Source organism: Suricata suricatta, chromosome 13 (assembly GCF_006229205.1).
Source record: "Suricata suricatta isolate VVHF042 chromosome 13, meerkat_22Aug2017_6uvM2_HiC, whole genome shotgun sequence".
NCBI classification, from domain to species: Eukaryota; Metazoa; Chordata; class Mammalia; order Carnivora; family Herpestidae; genus Suricata; species Suricata suricatta.
The window spans coordinates 27,209,820-27,232,323 of NC_043712.1; the positions used below are offsets into that span (position 1 = coordinate 27,209,820).

General features: G+C 36.4%; 2 protein-coding genes across 2 annotated transcripts in view; one reads left to right on the plus strand and one right to left on the minus strand.

Moving 5' to 3' along the window:
- Positions 1-22,504, plus strand: part of LOC115276682 (olfactory receptor 13C9-like) — a 136,476-nt gene that overhangs the window by 92,641 nt on the left and 21,331 nt on the right.
- Positions 7,842-8,786, minus strand: LOC115276680 (olfactory receptor 13D1-like). The gene has a single exon (XM_029920745.1). The coding sequence runs from the start codon at positions 8,784-8,786 to the stop codon at positions 7,842-7,844; it is 945 nt and encodes a 314-aa protein (XP_029776605.1).

The window sequence follows — 22,504 nt, forward strand, 5'->3', positions numbered from 1 at the left end:
CAGTAACTCACAGGTAAGATGGTCAATGACATTATTCCCATCGAATGGCAACACCATTGTCAGTACTGTTTGGACTATGATCCAAGGCCAAGCAGCCATGTGCACATAAAGCACTCTGTTCATGATGATGGGGTACCCCCGTGGGTTGCAGGTGGTCAGATACCAATGATAGGCCATGACAGCCTGGAGGAAACACTCAGTGGAGTCCAACCCCAGGGAGACAACCATCTGTAGAGCACAGCCAATGAAGGAATTGGATTTTCTCTCAGACCTTAATATGAACATTGGAGGAATGGATGATGATGTTTGCCAGATGTCTAAGAATGAGACGTTTCCAAGGAAGAAGTACATGGGGGTGTGGAAGTGAGACTTTAAGGTGTGATTGGTAATGAGGAGACTGTTTTCCAGGGGGTTATCAGGTATATGATGTGGCAGAACATGAACAAGGAAACCGGAGCTGTGGATATTGGAGAAGTCCTGTCAGAAAGAATTCAGTCACAGCTGAGTAATTTCCCATCTCCATGTATCCATGTCACCTGCAGAGTTACGATAAGTATATGACTTCAGGAACCTTAAATTTATAATTTAGTTTCAAACATCACTTTAACCTACCATATTTTGATTTTTCATATAGCTCTGGGCATCAGGAAAGGCATGGATATAATTTTGCCTTTATTGATGTTGAAACTGAAGCACTGAAAAATTCAGTACTTTGTAGGGGCATGCGGTAGCAGGGGCAAAGCTACCAATGACCCCAAGAATTGTGCTTTGAAGTGTCAGTCCTCTAATAAAATAATAGGGACAACATAATTCTAAATTAATTTTTTAATTTTTAAAGTTTATTTATTTTTAAATGTTTCTAAGTGTTTTTCTTTTCTTTTGTTTTGTTTTTGAGAGAGAAAGACAGAGTGTGTGTGGGGGGAGTCTCAGAGATGGAGTCAGAATCTGAAGCAGGCTGCTGTCAGTACAGAGCCTGATGTGGGCCTCTAACCTATGAACTGTGAGATCATGACCTGAGCCAAAGTCAGATGCTTATCCAACTGAGCCCCCCATGCGCCCCCAAAATTTTAAATTTAGATATAAATCTCATTATTAATGAATATTCTGAAATAAAATCCTATTGAAAATGAAGCTGGTCCTAGTTTTAAAAATAGTCAGCACCATGCCACTCAGCTTTGCATGTGTCTTTCTGAGCCTCAGTTAATTCATGGTAAGATGTTGAAAGAAATAATTCTGACAAATTGTTGTGGGTATTAAATTACGTAAAGTTTCTCAAATGCCTATTAAAATACATGGTTGAAACATTGTGTCTATCATAATAATACTTTTAAAAATTACATTATTGATTATATATGAAATCTCTTGCCTGGTCTATAAAGAAAGATTTAAGTAGTATATTTGAGGTGATAGCACTAAAGTTTGAAATCATAATGGTCATACTTTGAATATTTTATCTTCTCACATGGGTAGTGTATCTATTCGTCTTTCAAAGACCAGTCTAGAGTTAATCTGGGAACAGTTGAGATTGGTTGCAAGGAGCTTCCAGGGGTTAAGCAGCCTCGGTCCACATTTAGTTCAGTTTTTTTTAGAGCCTGGACTTTCTCGTCTGACAATACAGCTCACTTGTATTCCTAATATTTCCTAACATTTGTATTCCTCTGAATTCTGTAATTCTTTTCTTTTTTCATCATCAGAATACCTTATGCACATTTAATATTTTTTTCAGGCAAGTTAATTTAGTGTCCTATAATACTAGTATTTAACGATAAGTAATTTTTTCATTTTTCTTCATATATTTTGGAATGTTCCTATGTGTCTTCTAAATTATTTTTATTTTATAGAAAGAAACCTTTCCTTAGTGAACATATAAAATGTGCTTATAACAGCACCTTTCATAAAGATTTTAAATATGTTGGTTTATGTTAGTATGACTGGTTCAATAGTGGGTTGCTAGTATTTATTGAGAACTAACTCTGTGGTACAGACTGTTATATACACTTTACCCTATTAACCCATTTAATATTAATTGCTACCCCATGAGATGAGTAATTTATATAATGGCAATATGAGGTGGTATTATTATCACCCTTTTACAGAGGAGCAAACCGTTAAATGGAAGTTAAATAGTTTCCCCAAGGTCATATAGCTAGAACCAGGATTTTATACCTGGCCATCTACATCCAGAATCAGCCTTCTTATCACAGTACTATAGGACCTATCACAGATCCTTTTGTTGTTGTTGTTTTGTTCCTTTATTTTTGAGAGAAAAAGACAGGGCATAAGCAGGGGAGGGGCAGAGAGAGAAGGAGATACAGGATCTGAAGCAGCTCCAGACTCTGAGCTGTCAGCACAGATCCCAATGCCAGGCTCAAACTCAACTAGCCGAGCTGTGAGGTCATGACCTGAGCCAAAGTCAGATGCTCAACTGACTGAGTCACCTAGGCACCCCATCCGTTTTTTTAACCTCTGAAAATACTACTCAGCCCTCAGGCGTGTTGGAATTTATATTCTTGCCTTGCTTTTTCTGGCTCACATTGATCTTTACATTTTATAAGTTCTTATCATATACAGTACTAATACCATATGAAATCCCAGCTTTGCTCCAGTTGTTTGTATATGTCTGATATATTGCTTTCAAGAAGACTCTCCTATAGCCAGATTGTCATCTCTAAATATCAATAATACAGAAATTCTGGAACTACTTCTGACCCTTGTTCCTCATGCTCTGCAGTAGCTATGCTGATCTTCTCACAGTTAACCCCAAACATCATTCTCGTTCTTTATGCTTCTGTTCTAGTGCTTATCTTAAATGGGAAAGGCCCCTCCCCATTATTCCCTTTTTCAAAGAACCCTTCCTGACCTAGTTTGTAGGATGCCTATTTGGAGTGCTTTCACAGAAGTATACTGACCTCTTTCATGGAAACTTTCATTTATTTATTCTTAGCAGAGTAGATACTATAGTATTATCAGTGATCCATTTGGGATTAAGATAGACACTGATTTTCAAAATGGACACTCGAAGGAAATTACTTAGGAAAGAAAGATTACTTTCAAGAAACAAATAATCTCTGTGCTACATAAAGACGCTAATGTCCAAAAAATAATGGAAGAGTTTGTAGGTCATTTTATCAAACTAAAAAAAAGTATTTATCTATTTTGAGAGAGAGAGAGAGAGCAAGAGAGAGAATGAGCATGAGCAAGAGTGGAGGCAGGGCAGAGGAATGGAGAGAGAGAGAGAGAGAGAGAGACAGAGAGAGAGAGAGAGAATCCCAAGCAGGCTCTGCACTGTCAGCACTGAGCCTGATGCAGGACTTGATCTTATGAACCGTGAGATCATGACCTAAGCCAAAATCAAGAACTGAAAACTAAACTAACTGAGCCATTCAGGTGCCTCAAACTAAAATATCTTTTAAATCCCAGGTGTCAAAATAGAATAAAACTATGGTTTGATCTCATCCCAATATGTACATAAAAAACATAAATATACAACCATATCCAACTGTATAATAATATGATAAATTCAAGGCATTCCAAATTAATATTAAGAAATCTCTCAATATAGGGGTGCCTGGGTGGCTCAGTCAATTAAGCATCTGACTCTTCGTTGGCTCAGGTCATGATCTCACAGTTCTTTGGTTCGAGGTCCGCATCAGGCTCTATGCTCACAGCTTGGAGCCTGCTTGGAATTCAGTCTCTTTCTGGCTCTCTCTCACCCTATGCTATTCACACACATACTCTCTCTCTCTAAAAATAAATAAATTTTTAAAAATATGTTAATATAGAAAACAAGCAGGTAAATAAAAACCCTATATTATCATCTAGATGGATATAAATAATGACTTGATGTAATTCAATATTCTTTCTTAATAAAACCTTAGTATTTTAGATATAGGACTACTTGATTTTAAATGATGAAACTCTGCAAGTATTCCCTAAAAGTCACCCAAAGATTACTTTTATTATCATCACCATCATCATTATCACCTCACTATTATCTAATAAATATTTATTATTATTAATATGATATAATATATTAATATTAATTATTAATAAATAATTATTGATTAGTGTATATTTCTCCATCCCATTATTTCAATCTGAAGGTGTTTTCGGGTCTAAAATGGTCTCTTGGAGACAGAAAATAGATGGATTTTGTTTTTTTATCCATTCTGCTACCTTCTGTCATTTGATAGAGCATTTAGTCTATTTGCATTCAGTGTTATTATTGAAAAATATGGGTTTAGAGTCACTGTGTTCTCTGTAGGGTTCATGCTTGAGGTGGTGTCTCTGGTACCTTGTGTTTCTTGCCACATTTCTCTCGTAGTGTCCCTTTTAGGATTTCTCATAGGGTGATTTAGTGGTGATGACTTCTTTCCACTTTTATTTGGGAAAACCTTTATCTCTCCTTCTATTTTGAATGACAGGCTCACTGGATAAAGGATTCTTGGCTGCATATGTTTTCTGTTCCTCACTGTCAAGATTTCTTGCCATTCCTTTCTGGCTTGCCAAGATTTAATAGGTCTGTAACTACTCTGATAGGTTTCCCTTTGTATGTTAGGGCCCTTTTATCCCTAGTTCCTTTCAGAATTCTCTTTATCCTTATATTCTGACAGTTTCACTATGATATATCATGCAGAAGATTGATTCAAGTTATGTCTGAGGGGAGTTCTCTATGCCTCTTGGATTTCAATGTCTGTTTCCTTGTTCAAATTGGGGAAGTTCTCTGCTATAATTTGATCAAGTCCTTTTAGGACCTTTTTCTTTACTTCTCCTTCAGGAATTCCCATGATATGGATATTGTTCCATTTCACTGTATCACTCAGTTCTCACGTTCTCTTTTTGTGCTCCTGGATCAATTTATCTCATTTTCTTGGCTTCCTCTTTTTCTATAATTGTGTCTTCTAATTGACCCAACCTCATCTCTGCCTCTTCAAGATGTACTGTGGCTGCCTCCATTTTATTATGTGCCTCATTTATAGCATATTTTTAACTCCTCACAGCTATTTTTAAGGTCCATAGTCTTTGTAGGATTAGCTTCTCTGATGTCTTCCATGCCCTTTTCAAGCCCAGTGATTAATTTTATGACAATGGTTCTAAATTCTTGCTCAATTATGTTGCTTGTATCTGTGATTACTTCCAGGAATTTCTTTAGAGGAGAGTTCTTCTATTTCAACATTTTAGCTAGCTTTCTGCCTCTTGTCAGTTTTAAAATCTTGTTATGCACTCTGTACTTGTGAATATTGCTATATTAAAGGAGGCTTATTGACTGTCCAGGGCCTGTCCATTCAGGAGGTGTTCTTTTAATGGTGTCACTTGGTCTCACCCTACTCGTAGTGATATTTGGAACTCTCCACCATCTATACTTTGGCTTATTTCTTGAGGTATCCCTGGAAAAGAAAACAGAAAGAGAAACAAACAGGGAACAAAAGCACACAAACGTACAAGTAAATCAAAGAAGCAAACCAAAAGGGGGAAAAAAGGACAAAAGATAGTTTCTAAGCACAAAACCAGGTATCTCAATTACAAATAAAGAGCAGGGTAGAGGCAGTCTTGATGGAAGAGCATATACAAAGAGAGACATGACAGGGGTGGGGAAAAAGAGAAAGTGAACTTTGGTCAGACAGGTAGACTAAAAGGCTTAATTCAGAATGAGAAATGGAGAATATGGTAGGAGGTAGGAGAGTAAAGAAAATAAAAAAAAAACGAATGTAATGTTACCCTGAGAAACTCTATAGCCTGATAATTTCAGAGAAAGAGAAAGGAAGGTAACAATGGAGGTGTAGAGTATGTATCATGAGAATGGATCAGGTATGACTGTTTAAGCAAACCAATAACCAGAATACCCAGGTCAGCAGAGGGAAGAGATAAGAATGAGATAAGGGAGAATGTATCTGAGTAGCAATAATTGATCTGGAGTTAACCATGGCAATGCATCAATGCTGGTCTTGGGCGAAGAGCTGTCTATTTGTTCAGCATCATCCAGCTCTGGTAACAAAGCAGCTATGCAAGGCAGATGGGTGTGGTTTGGTGTAGGCGGGTCTCCTCTTCACTCTGGGTTCTGTGGGCAGTTCCCTGAGGCCCCACCTTTGTGGTTAGGAGGAGAAAAATGGCGGCTCCCCAGTCTTTCTTGAACCGAGCCTTGAAAATCACTCTTTTAGGCCCTATCTCACTGTGACATGGGTGCAGCCAAGGTGAGTAGTGTTGTATGTCGTGCCTCCAGCCTCGTTTCCAGCTCTTACTCTGTGTGCAGTGATGATACAGCCCAAAATATAATCCTGCATAAGACAGTAGCTAACAAGAACAGTAGTACTTAATACTGATTTATTTTTCTTAATGACTTAGTCCCTTTATGTTATATTCAAAGCCTAAATAAAGGCTAAACATGTGGTCTTCAGAATATGTATGTGGAGGAGACTTATGTTTATTCTTTGCAGGCAAAATGTACTGTTGAGAGCTTGACACAGAGATATACAAGATTACCGGAGAAGAATGATAGAAAGTTTTGTGCTTTTTGTGTTTATTTATTTTTGAGAGAGCGCATGTGGAGAAGGGGCAGAGAGAGAGAGAGAGGAAGGCACAGAGGATCAGAAGTGGGCTCTTCATTGACAGCAGCAAGCCCGTTATGGGGCTTGAAGTCACCAACTGTGAGATGGTGACCTGAGCCAAAGTCCGACACTCAACCAACTGAGTAAACAAGGTGCCCCTAGAAAAGTTTAGAGTAGTCTGGCATAAAGTGAAAACCAGAGACTAAGAAATAGACATACTCCTCAGAAATAATTAGGAAGGTGACTGGAATGTATGTAGGCACACCGAATAGAAATTATTTAGTTGTTAAAGGAAGGGAGCCCATGAAGGCTGGAAAAGTTGGGGCCATAATATATCCTCATAAATTTTACCTCAAAAATATGATTGGTGAGGTGTACAAAGAAATACAGTAGTAGGGACGATATAACTGTTACGTGATGAAAATTCAACTCACATGTTTTTTATAAAAAGGTATTTTATTGATTCAGTAACTAAAAAGAATAATTGTGAACTGACTATAGACACAGTGGATCAGGAGTTAAAATACCAGGACACACACACACTGTCCCTCCTTCTGTCAACACCTCTTTGCCTCTCAGACTCCATGCACTTGCTGATAAAGATTGGCTCCAATCTTACATTATATCAGTTAAGAAATCTTAGCCTCTTTTCTTTATCTGTGACAGCATTCTTAGGTTGAGTCTGATTAGCCTGGCAGAACTCACCTCCTATGCTTAATGAATTACTATAACCAGAGGGATTTGCTTTAATTGCCTATTCCTTTGTTTCAGATGGTACCACTATTTCCAGAGGTCAGCTCCCTCCAGCACACATGTACTCACAGGGCGGCACTGTTGAATGTTGAAAGAAAAAGTACATTTTTTTTTAATCAGAAGAGGAGATACTAGACAACAAAACAATAGATGTCTAGTTTAAACTGAGAAAGGATACCAGAAACAGAACGAAAGTTGAGTAATAAAGTATATGGAGAAGGAGAAAAGAAAAGAAGGAGGAAATGGGGAAGGGAAGAAAAAAGAAAACAAGAGAGAGAACAAAGCTGAGAGAATAGAGATTTATCTTGAGGAAAAGCCATGTAGCCTGTATGGGACCGAATGGGAAAGCTACATACAACTAGAAATTATAGCCTAGACACTATTCATAAGGCCTACATGAGACTTCTGTGTTGAAAAGAATGTAAATCTTATATTTGGACTTACGAGCAGATAAGTTCTCTTAATACTGGATTCTGTGTCTTTGTGAACACAGAAGATCTGATCTGGTCTCAACACTGAGGGTATCACATGCTTCAAGACCTTTTATATTTTCCATAGATGCAGGTGTCTGCTCAGGACTTTCTTCACAGCCTCTTTCACCTCTTTATTCCTCAAGCTATAAATGATGGGATTCAACATAGGGGTTACCACTCCATAAGACAGTACAATGATCTCATCAGATGCTTTTGTGTCCTTTGACTTGGGCTTCATATACATAAAAAGGGCTGAACCATAGAATAAGATCACCACAGTCAGGTGGGCAGAACAGGTAGAAAAAGCTTTCTTTTTCCCTTCAGCAGAATTAATTCTCAGGATGGAAGAGAGGATAAAAACATAGGAAATGAAAATTAACAGAAGTGGAATCACCAATAAAACAGTACTTGCCACAGTCAGGATAAGTACATTCATGGAAATGTCTGCACATGTGAGTTTCAGAATGGCCAGTATCTCACAGGTAAAATGATCAATGACATTATTCCCACAGAAAGGCAACATCATTGTCATGACTGTTTGCACTAAGGAGGTCAGACAGCCTATGATCCAGGACCAAGCAGCCATGTGCACATAGAGCACCCTGTGCATGATGATGGGGTACCTCAGCGGGTTGCAGATGGCCACATATCGATCATAGGCCATCATAGCCAAGAGGACACACTCAGTGGAGCCCAGCCCAAGGGAGACAACCATCTGCAGAGCACAGCCAATGAAGGAGATAGATTTTCTTCCAGACTTAAATATGGTAAGCATTGGGGGAATGAATGAGGATGTGTAGCAGATGTCCAAGAATGAGAGGTTCCCGAGGAAGAAGTACATGGGGGTGTGGAGGCGAGAATCCAGTATGATGATGACAATGAGGAGGCTATTTCCCAGCAGAATTATCATATATGTGATGAGGCAGAACATGAACAGAAGAAGCTGGAGCTCTGGGTATTTGGAAAGTCCCACCAGAAAGAATTCAGTCACAGCTGAAGTATTCCCCATCTTCATGTGTCCATGTCACATTCAGGGTTTAGAAAAGGGCAGGCAAATTTAAATTTCTGATGTAGATTTATCAAGTAACTTTCCCCTTCTTTATTCTGTGTTATCCTTGGGAGGAGTTGTTGAGGCAAAAGGTGTCAAAGAGGAATAGCTGTCTTTATGCTCAGAAAAGGTCCCAGATGAGTGAGGATATTTTCTAATCCAGGGTGAGAGAAAGCAAAGAGAAAGCAAAGGCAGCAACTTCACCAAAAACAACCCATTACACTAAGCCTATTTTAATCCCCTCTCCTCCCACTTTTGCTATATCTCCCCACTGATGGTCTCAAGGAAGGATTATTTGGTAGATTTGCTTCACAGTCATCTTCATTAGCCTCCCCACAAATGACATCCTAACATAGAAATACAATCTAAGGGAAAGCAATGTGCTTGGTATTCAACACAACTTCATGTTACCATGAAGGGGTCTCTAGCTCCTCCTTCAACCAAACTGTCATTCCTAATTCTCTCTAATGTAGAATTTCTGAAGCCACTACTGAGATTCTCCATGCTCTGAAATGGACATGCTGAGTTTCTTTTACTTCCCGGAAAATACTGCATACCCTCTCTTTATGTTATGCATTTGTATATGCTGTTCTGTTAAAGCTGGAAGGGCCTCTCTCAACCTAGATAATATCTTTTCTAGCAAGGGTTGTTTGCTTTCTAATCTAAATAGGGTCGTGATTATGTGTTGTCACTGAACCCAGTGCCTTCCATGCTGCTAGTATACTTCACCTACTCGTTTATGCAACACATTCTATGCCACATGCACTGTGATGTGTAATAGGGAACTCGTGAGTAGTGGATTTTCAAAATTGACACTGAATCCAGAATGCTTATGATAGTATTTTATGCTTTTAAGAAAAAAATAATGTGCTGTATAATATGTTCCAATGTGAAAAAGTTATGGAACACTTTGCAAAATATTTTAACAAACTACAATTGCCTTTTTACCCAAAATTGTCAGAGTAAAACTGTGATCAATCGCATTTATGACTGCATATGTAATGAATAAAAAGTGTATCCAAACTACATACTAACATGATAACATTTTTTTAATTAAAGCATGAAATTCTAAATTAATGCTTGGAAATTAAAAAACAGAATAATGTCATCTAACTAGATGCCAAAAAGCAACGATATAACATAACATATATCACTAAGATGATAAAGATGATCTCTTTTAAACCTTTGGTCAACATAATTTCAAATGGTGAGATCTGGAGATATTTCCCTAAAAGTCATCAAAGTTTAAAGATGCATTATTATGATTACTTAACATTCCCTCCCTGCCATTCAACAGTAGAATAGAAAAACAAATAAGTGGCATTGCATGTAATATTATGTGTCAAGTTCACTCATTCTTAATAAGTGTTATCATTTTTTTCTCTAAGATGCTGACATCCTGGCATGTTGTGGTTATGATACACACATGAGAACACATAATGTCACATGTAATATCATCAGTTCAAATTGTAGTCTTGATGAAGAGCTAAGGATAAGAGAGAATGCTGATGATATAACATTACATGAAAAAAAATAGTTTTCTTAATAACATAAGTGATTACTATATATATGTATATCTATATATCTACATGCCTATTTAGATATATGGCTATAAAAATATATCTGGCTCCAAAATGTTAACTTAGTTTCTTCTAGACTATGGGAATTGGGGCGGTAACAACTTTCTTTCTATTCTTTTTGTTTTCCAAATAATTCTTAATTAGCCTATATTTTATGGTTATAAATATCAGAAATAATACTTTCAAGTTCTTCTTAGAAGCGAATAGTGCCTAGGACATCCAGAGACTTTGCGCCAGTCTTCTTTAAAACTCAAGTAGGAAATAAAATAGTCCATGGACAGGAAATTGGACAGGGGCTCTATGTTGCTTTATGTTACAGAGACCAATTTAATGCCCTTTAGTGTTCCAAGTTCAAACTTACACATATATCCACTATCAGCAGACATATTGACTTAAGGGTTGGAAAAAGGATTCTAGAACTCACTATTTAAATGTGACCAAGCTTAGTGGTGCAGAAAGGATGCAGTATAAAGAATCTAACAATATTACAAGAAAAGGAAGAGATACCTGGTGTGTAGGAAGGAGATTAAGAAACCTCTGGTATCTATTTTTTTTCATTCTGCTCTAAAGAAGTAGAACTTCAGATTCCTGTTGTCCAAGTTTTGTTCATCTCATTCCAAAGGCCAGCTCATTAGATATGTCCTCACCTTTGGCCATCATCTGTGGAAAGAAAGGAAACTTTTTTTGAGGATTATGTACTGTGAAGCGTTCACTTTTTTCTCCATGTTTACCAATAGAAGAGAGGAGGAGTTTGTAAATAACAAGTACTTACCTATACTCTCTGATTTTAACTCACAGAACTTTTTTTTAATAGTTTATTTTCAAATTGGATTCCATATAACACCCAGTGCTTCTCCCCACAAGTGGCCCCCACCATGACCATCACTCCTTTCCTTCCCTCCCCCTCTCCCTTCAGTCCATGGTTCATTTTCAGTATTCAATAGTCCCTCATGATTTCTGTCCCTCACTCTCCCCAGCTCTCTTTCCCCCTTCCTTTCCCCATGGTCCTCTGTTAGGTTTCTCTTGCTAGACCTATCATGCTAAGCAAAATAAGTCAGGCAGAGAAGGACAGATACCAAGGAACTTTTTGGAGCACAGCATGGCACACTAAATATTACATCTACATCCTGTACCCAGTTTTTCCTACTGCTTATGAAGCACATTTGTTCTGTGTAATACAACACCTCTGGCAGGAGATCCCAAATGCTTGCTCAAATATGTGACCCTCTAGGAGCTCTGGAAGGTGTTGATAATAAGCAATACTGGCTGAGTTAGAAATAGGTCCTCTTCTCCATTTTCAGTCTTGAGAATTATCCTGAGGATTTTTCTCCCTAACATTACTGTGTGGGTACCAAATCCAATTCTTTGTCACCGGTAGCACAGCTGAAGCTTTAAGCTCTTATCTTGGAGGAGCCCCTGTCTGACCCGGAGGCTTACTTCTGAGATTGATTAGAACATGCTATCTAATAATTTCTAGGCTTGCGCCATGGGACTTAACCATGCTTCAAGTCCTTTTACCCTTTTGTTCTTATTGCTGGTAAGTTATTTTTTGGAACAGTACTGTATTTTAATTGTAAGTACAGTTGTCTTAGAGTCAGGGGCCTAGAGTTCAGTCTTACTCTGCGGCTTGATAGTTGGACAAACCTTGAGCAAGACACTTAACATACACATAATTAAAATGAGGTAATATTACTTACATTGTAGATGTTTTGTGAGAGTTAACATAACATACTTAGAAGATCTGAGAACAGAGGGAGTGCACAAGACATGTTAATTTAATCTGAACTCATAGGCTGCCATTTAAAAAATTTTCTATGGTAAATAAAAACTGAAGTGATTTTATAAGTATCCACGATACTTACTTCCCTGAGCAGTATCTCATTTCCCAAGATTTTCATTGTTTTCTTAAAAATTTTTCAAATAAAATAAATGATTCAGAATTCCCAACTCCCATGTCTTCTCTCTTTTCTGAGGAAAAACTCTTCTCAACTCTGCTTAAGTCTACCTCATTTAATTATCAGTGTAGGATCCTCTGATCCTCCATTCACAGTAGATAGTGCGGTTAATTGGGACTACAGTCTTCAAAACAAGGAAGCCATTTTTAGGTACAAGCATGGATCTCTTTAGTCAGTATTCCTTTTTCTAGTGTTTCACTGTTTTCTGTCTACATACAGAAGTTGCTGCTGCTCTTCCTATTTTGATTAGTTAAAATCTTAGCTGTCTTCTCTTAGCGTTATAGTCCTGCTCTTAAACCCCACAGAAATATTGCACAGTTCCAGATGACTGCTAGTAGTGGTAAGGAGGCAGATCAAAAATAAAGCTTTCGTCTCCAATGGAAATTCATGTTATAACTTTGTGTTGGTAGTAAGTCAGTCTGCCACGGAAGTAGTCTAACCTCTAGGCCCTAAACATTTCCAGAGGGCATACCAGTGGCTGTGGTAGCCAATTTAAACACTCCTCTGTTTTCTTCTAAGAGACTCTGTAATCCCATAAGTGATTTAAAGTTGAACCTTTAAATCTTGCTGAAGATAATAACCTTTAGATACATTAGAAATAATGTGCAAAAGACCTAAATTAAACCTTACGTATTAAATGACATTTTCTTCTTTTATTTAATTTTTTTCCTGATTATAGAAATGATACCTATTCATTGTGGAAAGTTTGGGAATTAAAACAGGCCTAATGGAGAAAAGGAGTCCACAATGTCAGATAAAATTATTGATATTTTGATTATTTTTATGCATATATGACATACAGTGAAAACTTGAGAACACATTGCATTTCCTGTTTTATAACTTTCTATTGAAAATTAATGATTGTGTTTATTTTCTCATTTACTAGACATTTTTATTGGACACCATAATATTTTTTTACATGGTAAATGGATGGTAAATACATGGTAAATTGAGGAAGCCCATGAAACAAGTGGAAATGAAATTGATTTCTGTTAGATTCTTGGCAATTTTCCTTTTTTCTTTTTTCTTTCATTCCTTTTCTTTTTTCTCTTTGAAGGTACTGACAGTCTCAGAAGACTATTTATTTTTTTGTGAAAGTCAGGTTTAGTATTTTCATTCTCTCTACATTTATCTTCTTCCAAGCATCACCACAATTATATAGGCTTTAGTTAGGAGAACACTCACTTTAGCAAGGAGACTAGCTCATCTCTGATAATTACACCATGATAGAAGGGAATGGAACACATAATTTTAAAAGAGGAACAATCGATTGCACTTCAATTTTATAGCACGTGTTTGATTTTTTTCTGGATGTTTTATAGTTGTAAATTTTTTTTTTTTTGCATTTAGTCATTTATTTGTCTCAAATTTATTTTGGACACAGTGTGGGGTAGAGTTTTAATCTTTTCTCAGTATAATTAGTTCAGTGCCCAGGCACCATTTATTTAATCGTTAATCCTTTTTTTTTCCTGATTGGTAATGCTGCTTTATATCAAATGCCAGTTCCTTTGGTATATAAGAAACTTCCATATATACCCATGGTATTTCTGGATTCTCATTTCAGTTCCTTTGATATGCTTATTTTTACCTGAATCAATACCATATTGTCTGATGTACTCTGATCATTCTTGAAATCAGGTGTTTCTTGGTTATAGCACAGTTTTGGTTATTCTTGGCTCTTTACTCTTCCATGAATTTTAGGATCAACTTGACAAATGTAAAAAATCCTATTTCATTTTGTTTGAAATGGTACTAAATTTTACAAATTGGGGCAAATGAATATATTTAGTTTTAAATTCCCTAACATGAGCAAAATAGAGCTTCACAGTTTACTTGGGTTTTCTTTTATGCCTTTCAATAATTTGATATTTTATAGTAATTTTATTATTATTTAGTTTTATATATTTTGGAATTAAAATATTTTGGAATTTTTATCAGAATATATATTTAGCCTATTATTTATTTAATAGTATGTTTTCTAATTTTCAGATTTAAAAAACAGTTTGGGAGTGGTCATATTTTCAATATTTATTTCTAATATTTTTTGTATTGTGGCCAGAGTTGAGTTTAGAATATTATTCTTTGGTATTTATTGAGACTGCTTCCTTTCGTAGTGTACTGATTTACATATTTCATTTGGATTTGATAATATCCTCTCATTTCTTAATGCATAGTTTCATATAAGAGTGTGTGTGTGTGTGTGTGTGTGTGTGTGTGTATTTTATTGTTTCATTTAAGAATTTAAAACAGATACTGAATTCTCTCCTTTTTATACTAGATTTGTCTTTTTCTTGTAATTCTGTCATTATTCATAGTGTTTATATTGAAGCTGTGTGGTAAGATGGAGAAGCTTCAGGACTATTTTTTTCTTTATGATAAGTTTCCTAGTAAAACTTTTTACATCAAGGTCCTTCTAGCCTGATTTAATCCAAAGAGCAGCTTTTTTAAGGTTAGTGTTTATGTGGTACATATTTTTCTACTTCATTACTTTCCAACTTTCTGTGTTAAATTTTAGGAATTTCTCTTCTAAATAGAATATAACTGGATTGGTCAAATTTACTGCTGGCATGAAAGGTGACTTTTAGCCTTAGAAAAAAGTCAATATAACTTTCCACATAATCAATTGATATTTTCAAACTGGTGCCTTTATAACATTTAATATGAATATTTATGCTTTTCATTCCTTTATCCTCATAAATATTTTCTCTCCTTTTTTTTGAACAACTTTCATGACTTCTATTGAGTTGATGAAATTTTCTTTGTTTTCTTAAATTTTCTTAACAGATTTGAAAGTTCTGTATCTTATTTCTTTTGTTTTTATGAGTCTCTTAATTTTTTACTGATACTTATTTAATTTAACATAGTCTCTACTTAATATCTCTGCTATCTTTCTAAATAGTACAAGGACTTAAAAATGTTTACCTTTGATTTTTAACTCTTGACTCTTTCTTCCATGTTGTTGATGTTTAAAATTTCATTTTCACTTGGTATGTAAGTTCTCAAAATTGTAGCTTTTTTGAAAAATTTTAAAAAAAGAGAGGAAAATTATAAAGCTAGTGACAATTTGGATTCAGCTGCATATTTACCAATTTCTTTGTTTACTTCGATTTTTTATTCCACACCTTTCAGTTGAATATAGTTTTTTCTTTGTGGGTTGCTATGCATGGTAAAATTTAGTCTTTGTCTAATAGTATCTTTATTTTGGCTTTACTCTTGACAGATAGTTTGGTTTGGTGGAGAATAATAGGTTTTTAGTTACTTTCCATGAACAGTCTGAAGATATTGTTCCATTTCTTTTGGTCTTTATTCTCATTGATGACATACACATTCCATTAAAAGAAATCTGTGTTTCATTATTTTTAAATAACAATAAATATTCTAATAGAAATGGTATCATGCCATTCTTAACTCACATTTATGGTTCCTTATTGGGCACAAACTTTACCCTTAGGATTTCCTTAAATAGACTTGTATATACATTTATCAAGTATTTATTTTAGGAAGTTATTTGCCTTGTTTACAAAATTGTTACAGGTTTGTAAAACATAGATTTAAATATACTTTTTATATGTGTTAGAGTTTGAGATATACTCTATACTGTAATGTATTCTACAATGAAAATATAATGCTTTGACATTTAAAACTTTGGATCAGAGGCATAACATTTGTGTTCAAATTTGTGTTCATCCTTTCATACTAATACCAACAGCCTTCATTATATTGACCAAAATCTCATTCCCTTTTAAGAATAATCTTTTGATATTAGCATGTATATTCAATCGAATCTTGATTGAAATGTGCAGTAATCATTATTCTTTCTACATCTGGTGTGAAAACATCAGTAGCATAGCAAAAGAAAACTTCATTTTTCAACCAGCTTACAGCTTATATTGTTTGAGTTGAACTTGAACCTGTTAATATTTATTAAAATTTCAGATCAGAGATGGCTCTGGGAAATGGGTTTACACAACTTGTTTTTTTTTTTTAAGAATTTACATGTTTATCAGTGTTACAAATTTAGAGGTAATTTTTCCTGTGAATGTATAGTAGAGTTCTCCACTGTAGGATTTTGCTTCTTTGGGACTTGTGGTAGAATCTGGAGACATTATTGGTTGTCGAATTTGGGAGGGTTGGTAGGAGGGAGGGCAGTGCTACTGGCATCTAGTGTAGAGGCAAGGGATACTACTCAACGTCCTCTAATGCACAGGACAGCTTCCCACAGTGGGGAATTATCCAGCTCAAAATACTAATAATGCCAAGACTGAGAAACTTTGAAAGAGAGGAATTCCATTTCAAGCACCTCTTCATGGACTTAAGGGTCTGGAGGAAGGTGAATTCAAGAATAAACCTTGTAGAACCCGGTTCCTTTTGTTACAGTCTTTTCAATTTGACATGCCCCAGGGAGCCAGTAGTCCCTTAATAGCTAAAAACAGTAGAAAGAATCATGCAGACAAAACATCCTGCCAAAGATGTTTGCCATCTGCTTTTTTTCTCAATATCTCTCATTCTGATTTTTATTAATTTCTGATACATTTCTTCCCTGTCCTTTCTTTGGACCCATTCCCCAGGAATAACAATTAAAACTCTGTCTACAGATCATATAGAAAATTAAGTTTAACAGGACCATTAAAATTTATTTTAAATTTCTCTCTGGTAGGAGTTGTAAATAACGTGTAACAAGTTTTGCCTTTTAAAAGCAGTGTTACTTTTTCTCAAACTAAATTTAAGGTATTTTATAAAAGCATCACATTTGATTTGTTCTCTATCCTTGTCTCAGTAAGAGTCTATGTGGTATCATTCATTCATTCAAGAACTATGCTCCTGATAAGTTTCATGCAAAATTTCCTAACCTTTTACTATGAAAATTTTCAAGCATAAAGAAGGATTGAAAGAATTTTAAAGTGAATGCTCATTTATCCACTGACTAAATACTACCAGTAACATTTTACTATACTTGCTTATTATGTATCTATGATCCATCCTTCTCTACATTCTCTAATCCATCCTATTTTTTAATGCATTTCAAAGAACTTTGTGGACTTCAACACACTTCTCCCTTAGTATGCATATCATTAATGAGAGTAAATTGTTAACTAGAATTAAATATTTAAATGCAGTTTTTAAATTTAAAATTTATATAAATGGACAAGTAAAATGTACTCAGTTTTGACAAATATATACACCTGTGTAATCTAAACTCCTATCCAGATATAAGTGAAATCTTGCCATTTGCAACAGTGTGGATGGAACTAGAGAGTATTATGCTAAGGGAAATAGGTCATTCAGAGAAAGACAAATATCATATTATTTCACTCATATGTGGAATTTAAAAAACAAAACAGATAAACATGGGGAAAAGAAGGAAAAATAAGATAAAAACCGTGAGGCAAACCATAAGAGAGACTCTTATTTAATACAGAGAACAAATAGAAGGTTGCCGGAGAGGAGGGGGGTGGGGGATGAGCTAGATAGGTGATGGGCATTAAGAAGGGTACCTGTTGGGATGAGCACTGTGTGTTATACGTGAGTGATCAATCACTGGGTTCTACTCCTCAAACCAATACTACCCTGTATGTTAAATAACTTGAATTTAAATAAATAAATTCTAAAAAATATATAGAACCTTAGCATAATCTTAGAAGACTTCTCTAAATGCCTTTCCATTCTTTCTCTGTCTCAATTTCTGCAACGTAGCTACCGTTCTAATATTTTAATACCAGTGATTAATTTCACCTTTATTAAAACTTTAACATGTACTCTCCATTAACTCTTTATTATTTAAAGTAAAATCCTCCCCCTCCCCACTGGGTTTTCAGTTAGTTTGCACATTGAAACAGCTGTACATAATTAAGGTACAAAAATGATGAGTTTGGAGACAAGTATACTCATAAAACTATCACAGTCTGTGTCACAAACCTATCCATCACCTCTAAAAGTTTCTTCCCACCCTCTTATTTATGATTATTAGTATTTTACAATAAGAACACTTAATAGAAGTATACTTCTAGAAAAATTTAAAGTATACAGGACTTAAAGTGTTGTTGACTATTGGTACTATGTTGTACATTAGGTCCCCCGGACTTACTCATCTTGTATAACTGAAATTTTGTACCCTTTGACTAAAACCTCCCTATTTTTCTCTCCTTCCAGCTCCTGTTAACCACCATTCCATTCTCTGCTTTTGAGTTTGACTATGTCCTCCATAAGTAGAGGGAAATGAAGGGGATATAGTAATTAAGATATATATGGATGTATGTGGTGAAGTCTAACTGAAATTAGTTTTGCATAAAGTGCTAATTTGATTCATATAAATAAACTGTACAGAAACGAGTCTGATTTGTAGCCATCATTGGTTTCAGGAGTTAGAATGGCATCATCAGGCACATTGCCTATGTCAGCTCTACTGTCTCAGTGTCTCCTGCATATTGACAAGGATGACCAGCAGGAGCTCTCGGTTTACATTCTACACATTGAGAGATCAACAGAAAGAATAATTTTGTTTCTGACACTGGGGTAGGGCTCTTGGATTGTATATGATTAGCCTGATTTAGGTCACTTGCTAAACTATAGCAACCAGTATGACTAAGGAAATAAACTTTTAAAAAGTTAATTAATTAATTCTTAGCAACTCCTGTTTCCATGTGTACCCTAAGTTTCAGAGGGTTGGGACAGTCCCACCCTGTAAAACATGGACTGAGAGTGGGGTGCTGTTGGTTCCTCAAAATAAAAATATTCATAATTTTCCTACATATTATGCAGATCTGCAAACTGTATAGGGATGTTGCATAACAAAAGCAACAGATGTCTACTTCAAAGAGACTGAGAAAGGAGAGAAGGAAGAGGGAAAGGAGGAGAAGGGAAATATATGGAGGATAGAGGTGAATAGAAATGAGAAAAGAAAAAGGAGAGGAGAGAGAGAGACAGAGAGAGACAGAGAGAGACAGAGAGGGAAAGAGAAATTGAGATTGAGGTTGAGAGGTTGATTCATCTTGATGAGCAGTATCATGACCTTCATGGGAGCAATTAGCAGACTTGCTTATCGATGGAAACCCAGCAGTTAAGGCACTATTTAGAAGGTTTACATGAGCATTTTACATTGAAACAAATGAGAGTCCCATATTTGACTTTGTAAACATACAAGCTGTCATGATAATATGTTTTTCAGTCTCATCATGAATATAAAAGTCAAGATCTAGTTCTCCACTTCGGATATCACAGGTCTTAAGGACTTTCATGATTTCAATAAATTTAGGTATCTTCTTAGGACTTTCTTCATGGCTTCTTTCACCTCTTTATTCCTCGGGCTGTAGATGATGGGATTCAACATAGGTCCATAAGACAGTCCAATGATCTCATTGGAAGTGTTTGTGTCCTTTGACTTGGGCTTCATGTACATAAAAAGGGCTGAACCATAGAATAAGATCACCACAGTCAGGTGAGCAGAACAGGTAGAAAAAGCTTTCTTTCTCCCTTCAGCAGAATTAATTCTCATGATAGAAGTGAGAATAAAAACATAGGAAATGAAAATTTACAGCAGAGGAATCACCAATAAATCAGTACTTGCCACAGTCATGATAAAAACATTCATGGAAATGTCTGAACATATGAGTTTCAGAATGGCCAGGATCTCACAGGTAAAATGATCAATGACATTATTCCCACAGAAAGGCAATATCATTGTCATGACTGTTTGCACTAAAGCGTTTAGGCAGCCTATGATCCAGGACCAAGCAGCCATGTGCATATAAAGCACCCTGTGCATGATGACGGGGTACCTCAGTGGGTTGCAGATGGCCACACATCGATCATAGGCCATCACAGCCAAGAGGATACACTCAGTGGAGCCCAACCCAAGGGAGACAACCATCTGCAGAGCACAGCCCATGAAGGAGATAGATTTTCTCCCAGACTTAAATATGATAAGCACCTGGGGAATGGACGAAGATGTGTAGCAGATGCCCAAGAATGAGAGGTTCCCGAGTATGAAATATAAGGGTGTATGTAGGTGAGAAATGGGGAAAGAACAAAACATGGGTGTGTGTGTGTGTGTGTGTGTGTGACAAAAACAACAAAAGAGAAAGGACAGTCTAAAAGCCTAAAACCAGAAATCCCAGCTACAAATAAAGAGTAGGGTGGAGACAATGCTGTTTGAAGACCATCTACAAAGAGAGAAGTGACAGGGGTGTGAGGGAGTTGAAATTGAACATTCACCAGGCAGAGAGACTAAACGTCTTAATTCCATGATAGAAAGAGCAGAATATGGTAGGAGATGAGGAAAAAAGTACAAAAGCAAAGATTATGTTACCTAAAGAAGCTATATAGTCTGATCATTCCAGAGAGAGAGAAAGGAAGGTAGCCTCAAGAGAATGGATTAAATATGAGTATTTAGGCAAACCAATGTCCCGTGTGCACAGTCCAGCAGAGGGGAGAGATATGAATGAGATAAGGGAAAATATATCTGAATTGCAAGAATTGATCTAATTATGACAATGCATCAATGTTGGTCTTTTGGGGGTGTGGGGTAGTGTGTGGAGGGGAAGGCAGTTCTCCAGAGTGGGTGGGCGTAGTTTGGTGTAAGCAGGTCTCACATCCACTGTGGTCCCATGGCAGCTCCCAAGGCCTCACCTTGGCTGTTGTGGAGAGAATAATGGTGGCGTCCCAATCTCTTCTCAAACCAAGCATTGCAACCCATTCTTTTGGGTCCAATTTCCCTGTGCCGCAGTCAGGCCAAATTGTATTTTCCAAGCCCTGCCTCATTTTCAAATTCTAGTCCACATACTTTAATGATACTGCCCAAAATGTACTCCCACAGACCAGGTGGCTTCCTAGCCAGGGATCAAGTAGGGCGAGTAGGGCAGCAGTTTTTCCTGACACTGTCTGAGATTGGGCACAGAGCTCAAGGAAAACATGCCAGCTAGAAAAGAAGGATCTCTCACCCCATGCCCTGCGATTACAGATGCGATGAAAGGATCCCTTTCCCTCCAGGGCTAAGGTTTTTCTCTTCTCTAGAGACAGCTCTATGAACTTTTTCAGCCTCTCTTTCTCTTCTCCTTGTCTCTCCCTTGCTGTGGGCACTAGCCCTGGCTCTCCACTGAGGGGGACTCCCTCCCCTCCAACCCTCAGGTTCATGGCTAGTTTTTATCTTCCCCATTTCGCACTTACTCTCATACCTATGAGGCTGTCTTTCCTAGTGGACTCTGTATCTTTTTCTCCCAGACTTTTGCGGATCAGATTATTTTGGCTTCAGTTCTTAGTTTGATAGATGCAGAAGGCGAAAATTGCTTGAATACAGTAGCTTTTCACGTATTATTATTAAGGGTCTGTTGCATTACAGGCAGCTTTCTTTTCCTCACTCGTCTCTTCTCTGTGTTATTTTGGTAATTTTAAATAAATGTAAATAATATCTGGCTCTTAATGATAATGCTTGAATTTACTTTTTCCTTTACACATATATAAGTCTTTTCAAAATCCCACCAGCAATGATCACTTCAACAACAAAAAATCCTTATATTTATTGTGGGATGTTTTCCTTTGGAAATGACATTAGTAAAATGTTTTTCTTTATCTTACCTCCCACTGTGTTTTAAGGTCATTCTCACCATTCCATCCTATTAAATAATAGAAAACATTTCCAGGAATTTGAATCCCATTTGCATTTTTCAGAAGAGACCAGAAGATTCTCACTTTGAAAGATGGTTGTTCTCCTTCCTAAAAAGAAATGTGAGAAAGAATTGCTACAAGCAGGCCTTTGTCTGCACGTGAATTTTCCTAAGAACATGTCAAGGAAAGAAACATATTTTATAAAAAGGACCCATGATACAACTGGTTTCCCACGATTTGTCCTAAAGTTGATGCTTACTCAAGAGATTCAGCTTCTCTTGGAAGTTAATTTAGCACTTATTGTTACAAACTTCTTCAATCCCTAAGGTTATGAATCAGAAACTTGGGATACTCTAGAGATGAAAGTCCCTGACTTCTGCACATTGTAAAGACCCAATTATCTTCACTTAAAGAGAATCTTCCCCAGCCATACAGTTCTTGGAGTATTCATTGAATAAGGCTGTATTTGATGGCTTCTCCAGAAGCTGGGGTCGGAATCAGATTATGTCCAAAAGATCTCAGAGGGTTAGCCTATTCCTACGAATTTGTT

Bases quoted from the DNA above. Each gene is read 5' to 3' on its own strand.
- LOC115276680 (XM_029920745.1), bottom strand. From the start codon at position 8,786: ATGAAGATGGGGAATACTTCAGCTGTGACTGAATTCTTTCTGGTGGGA.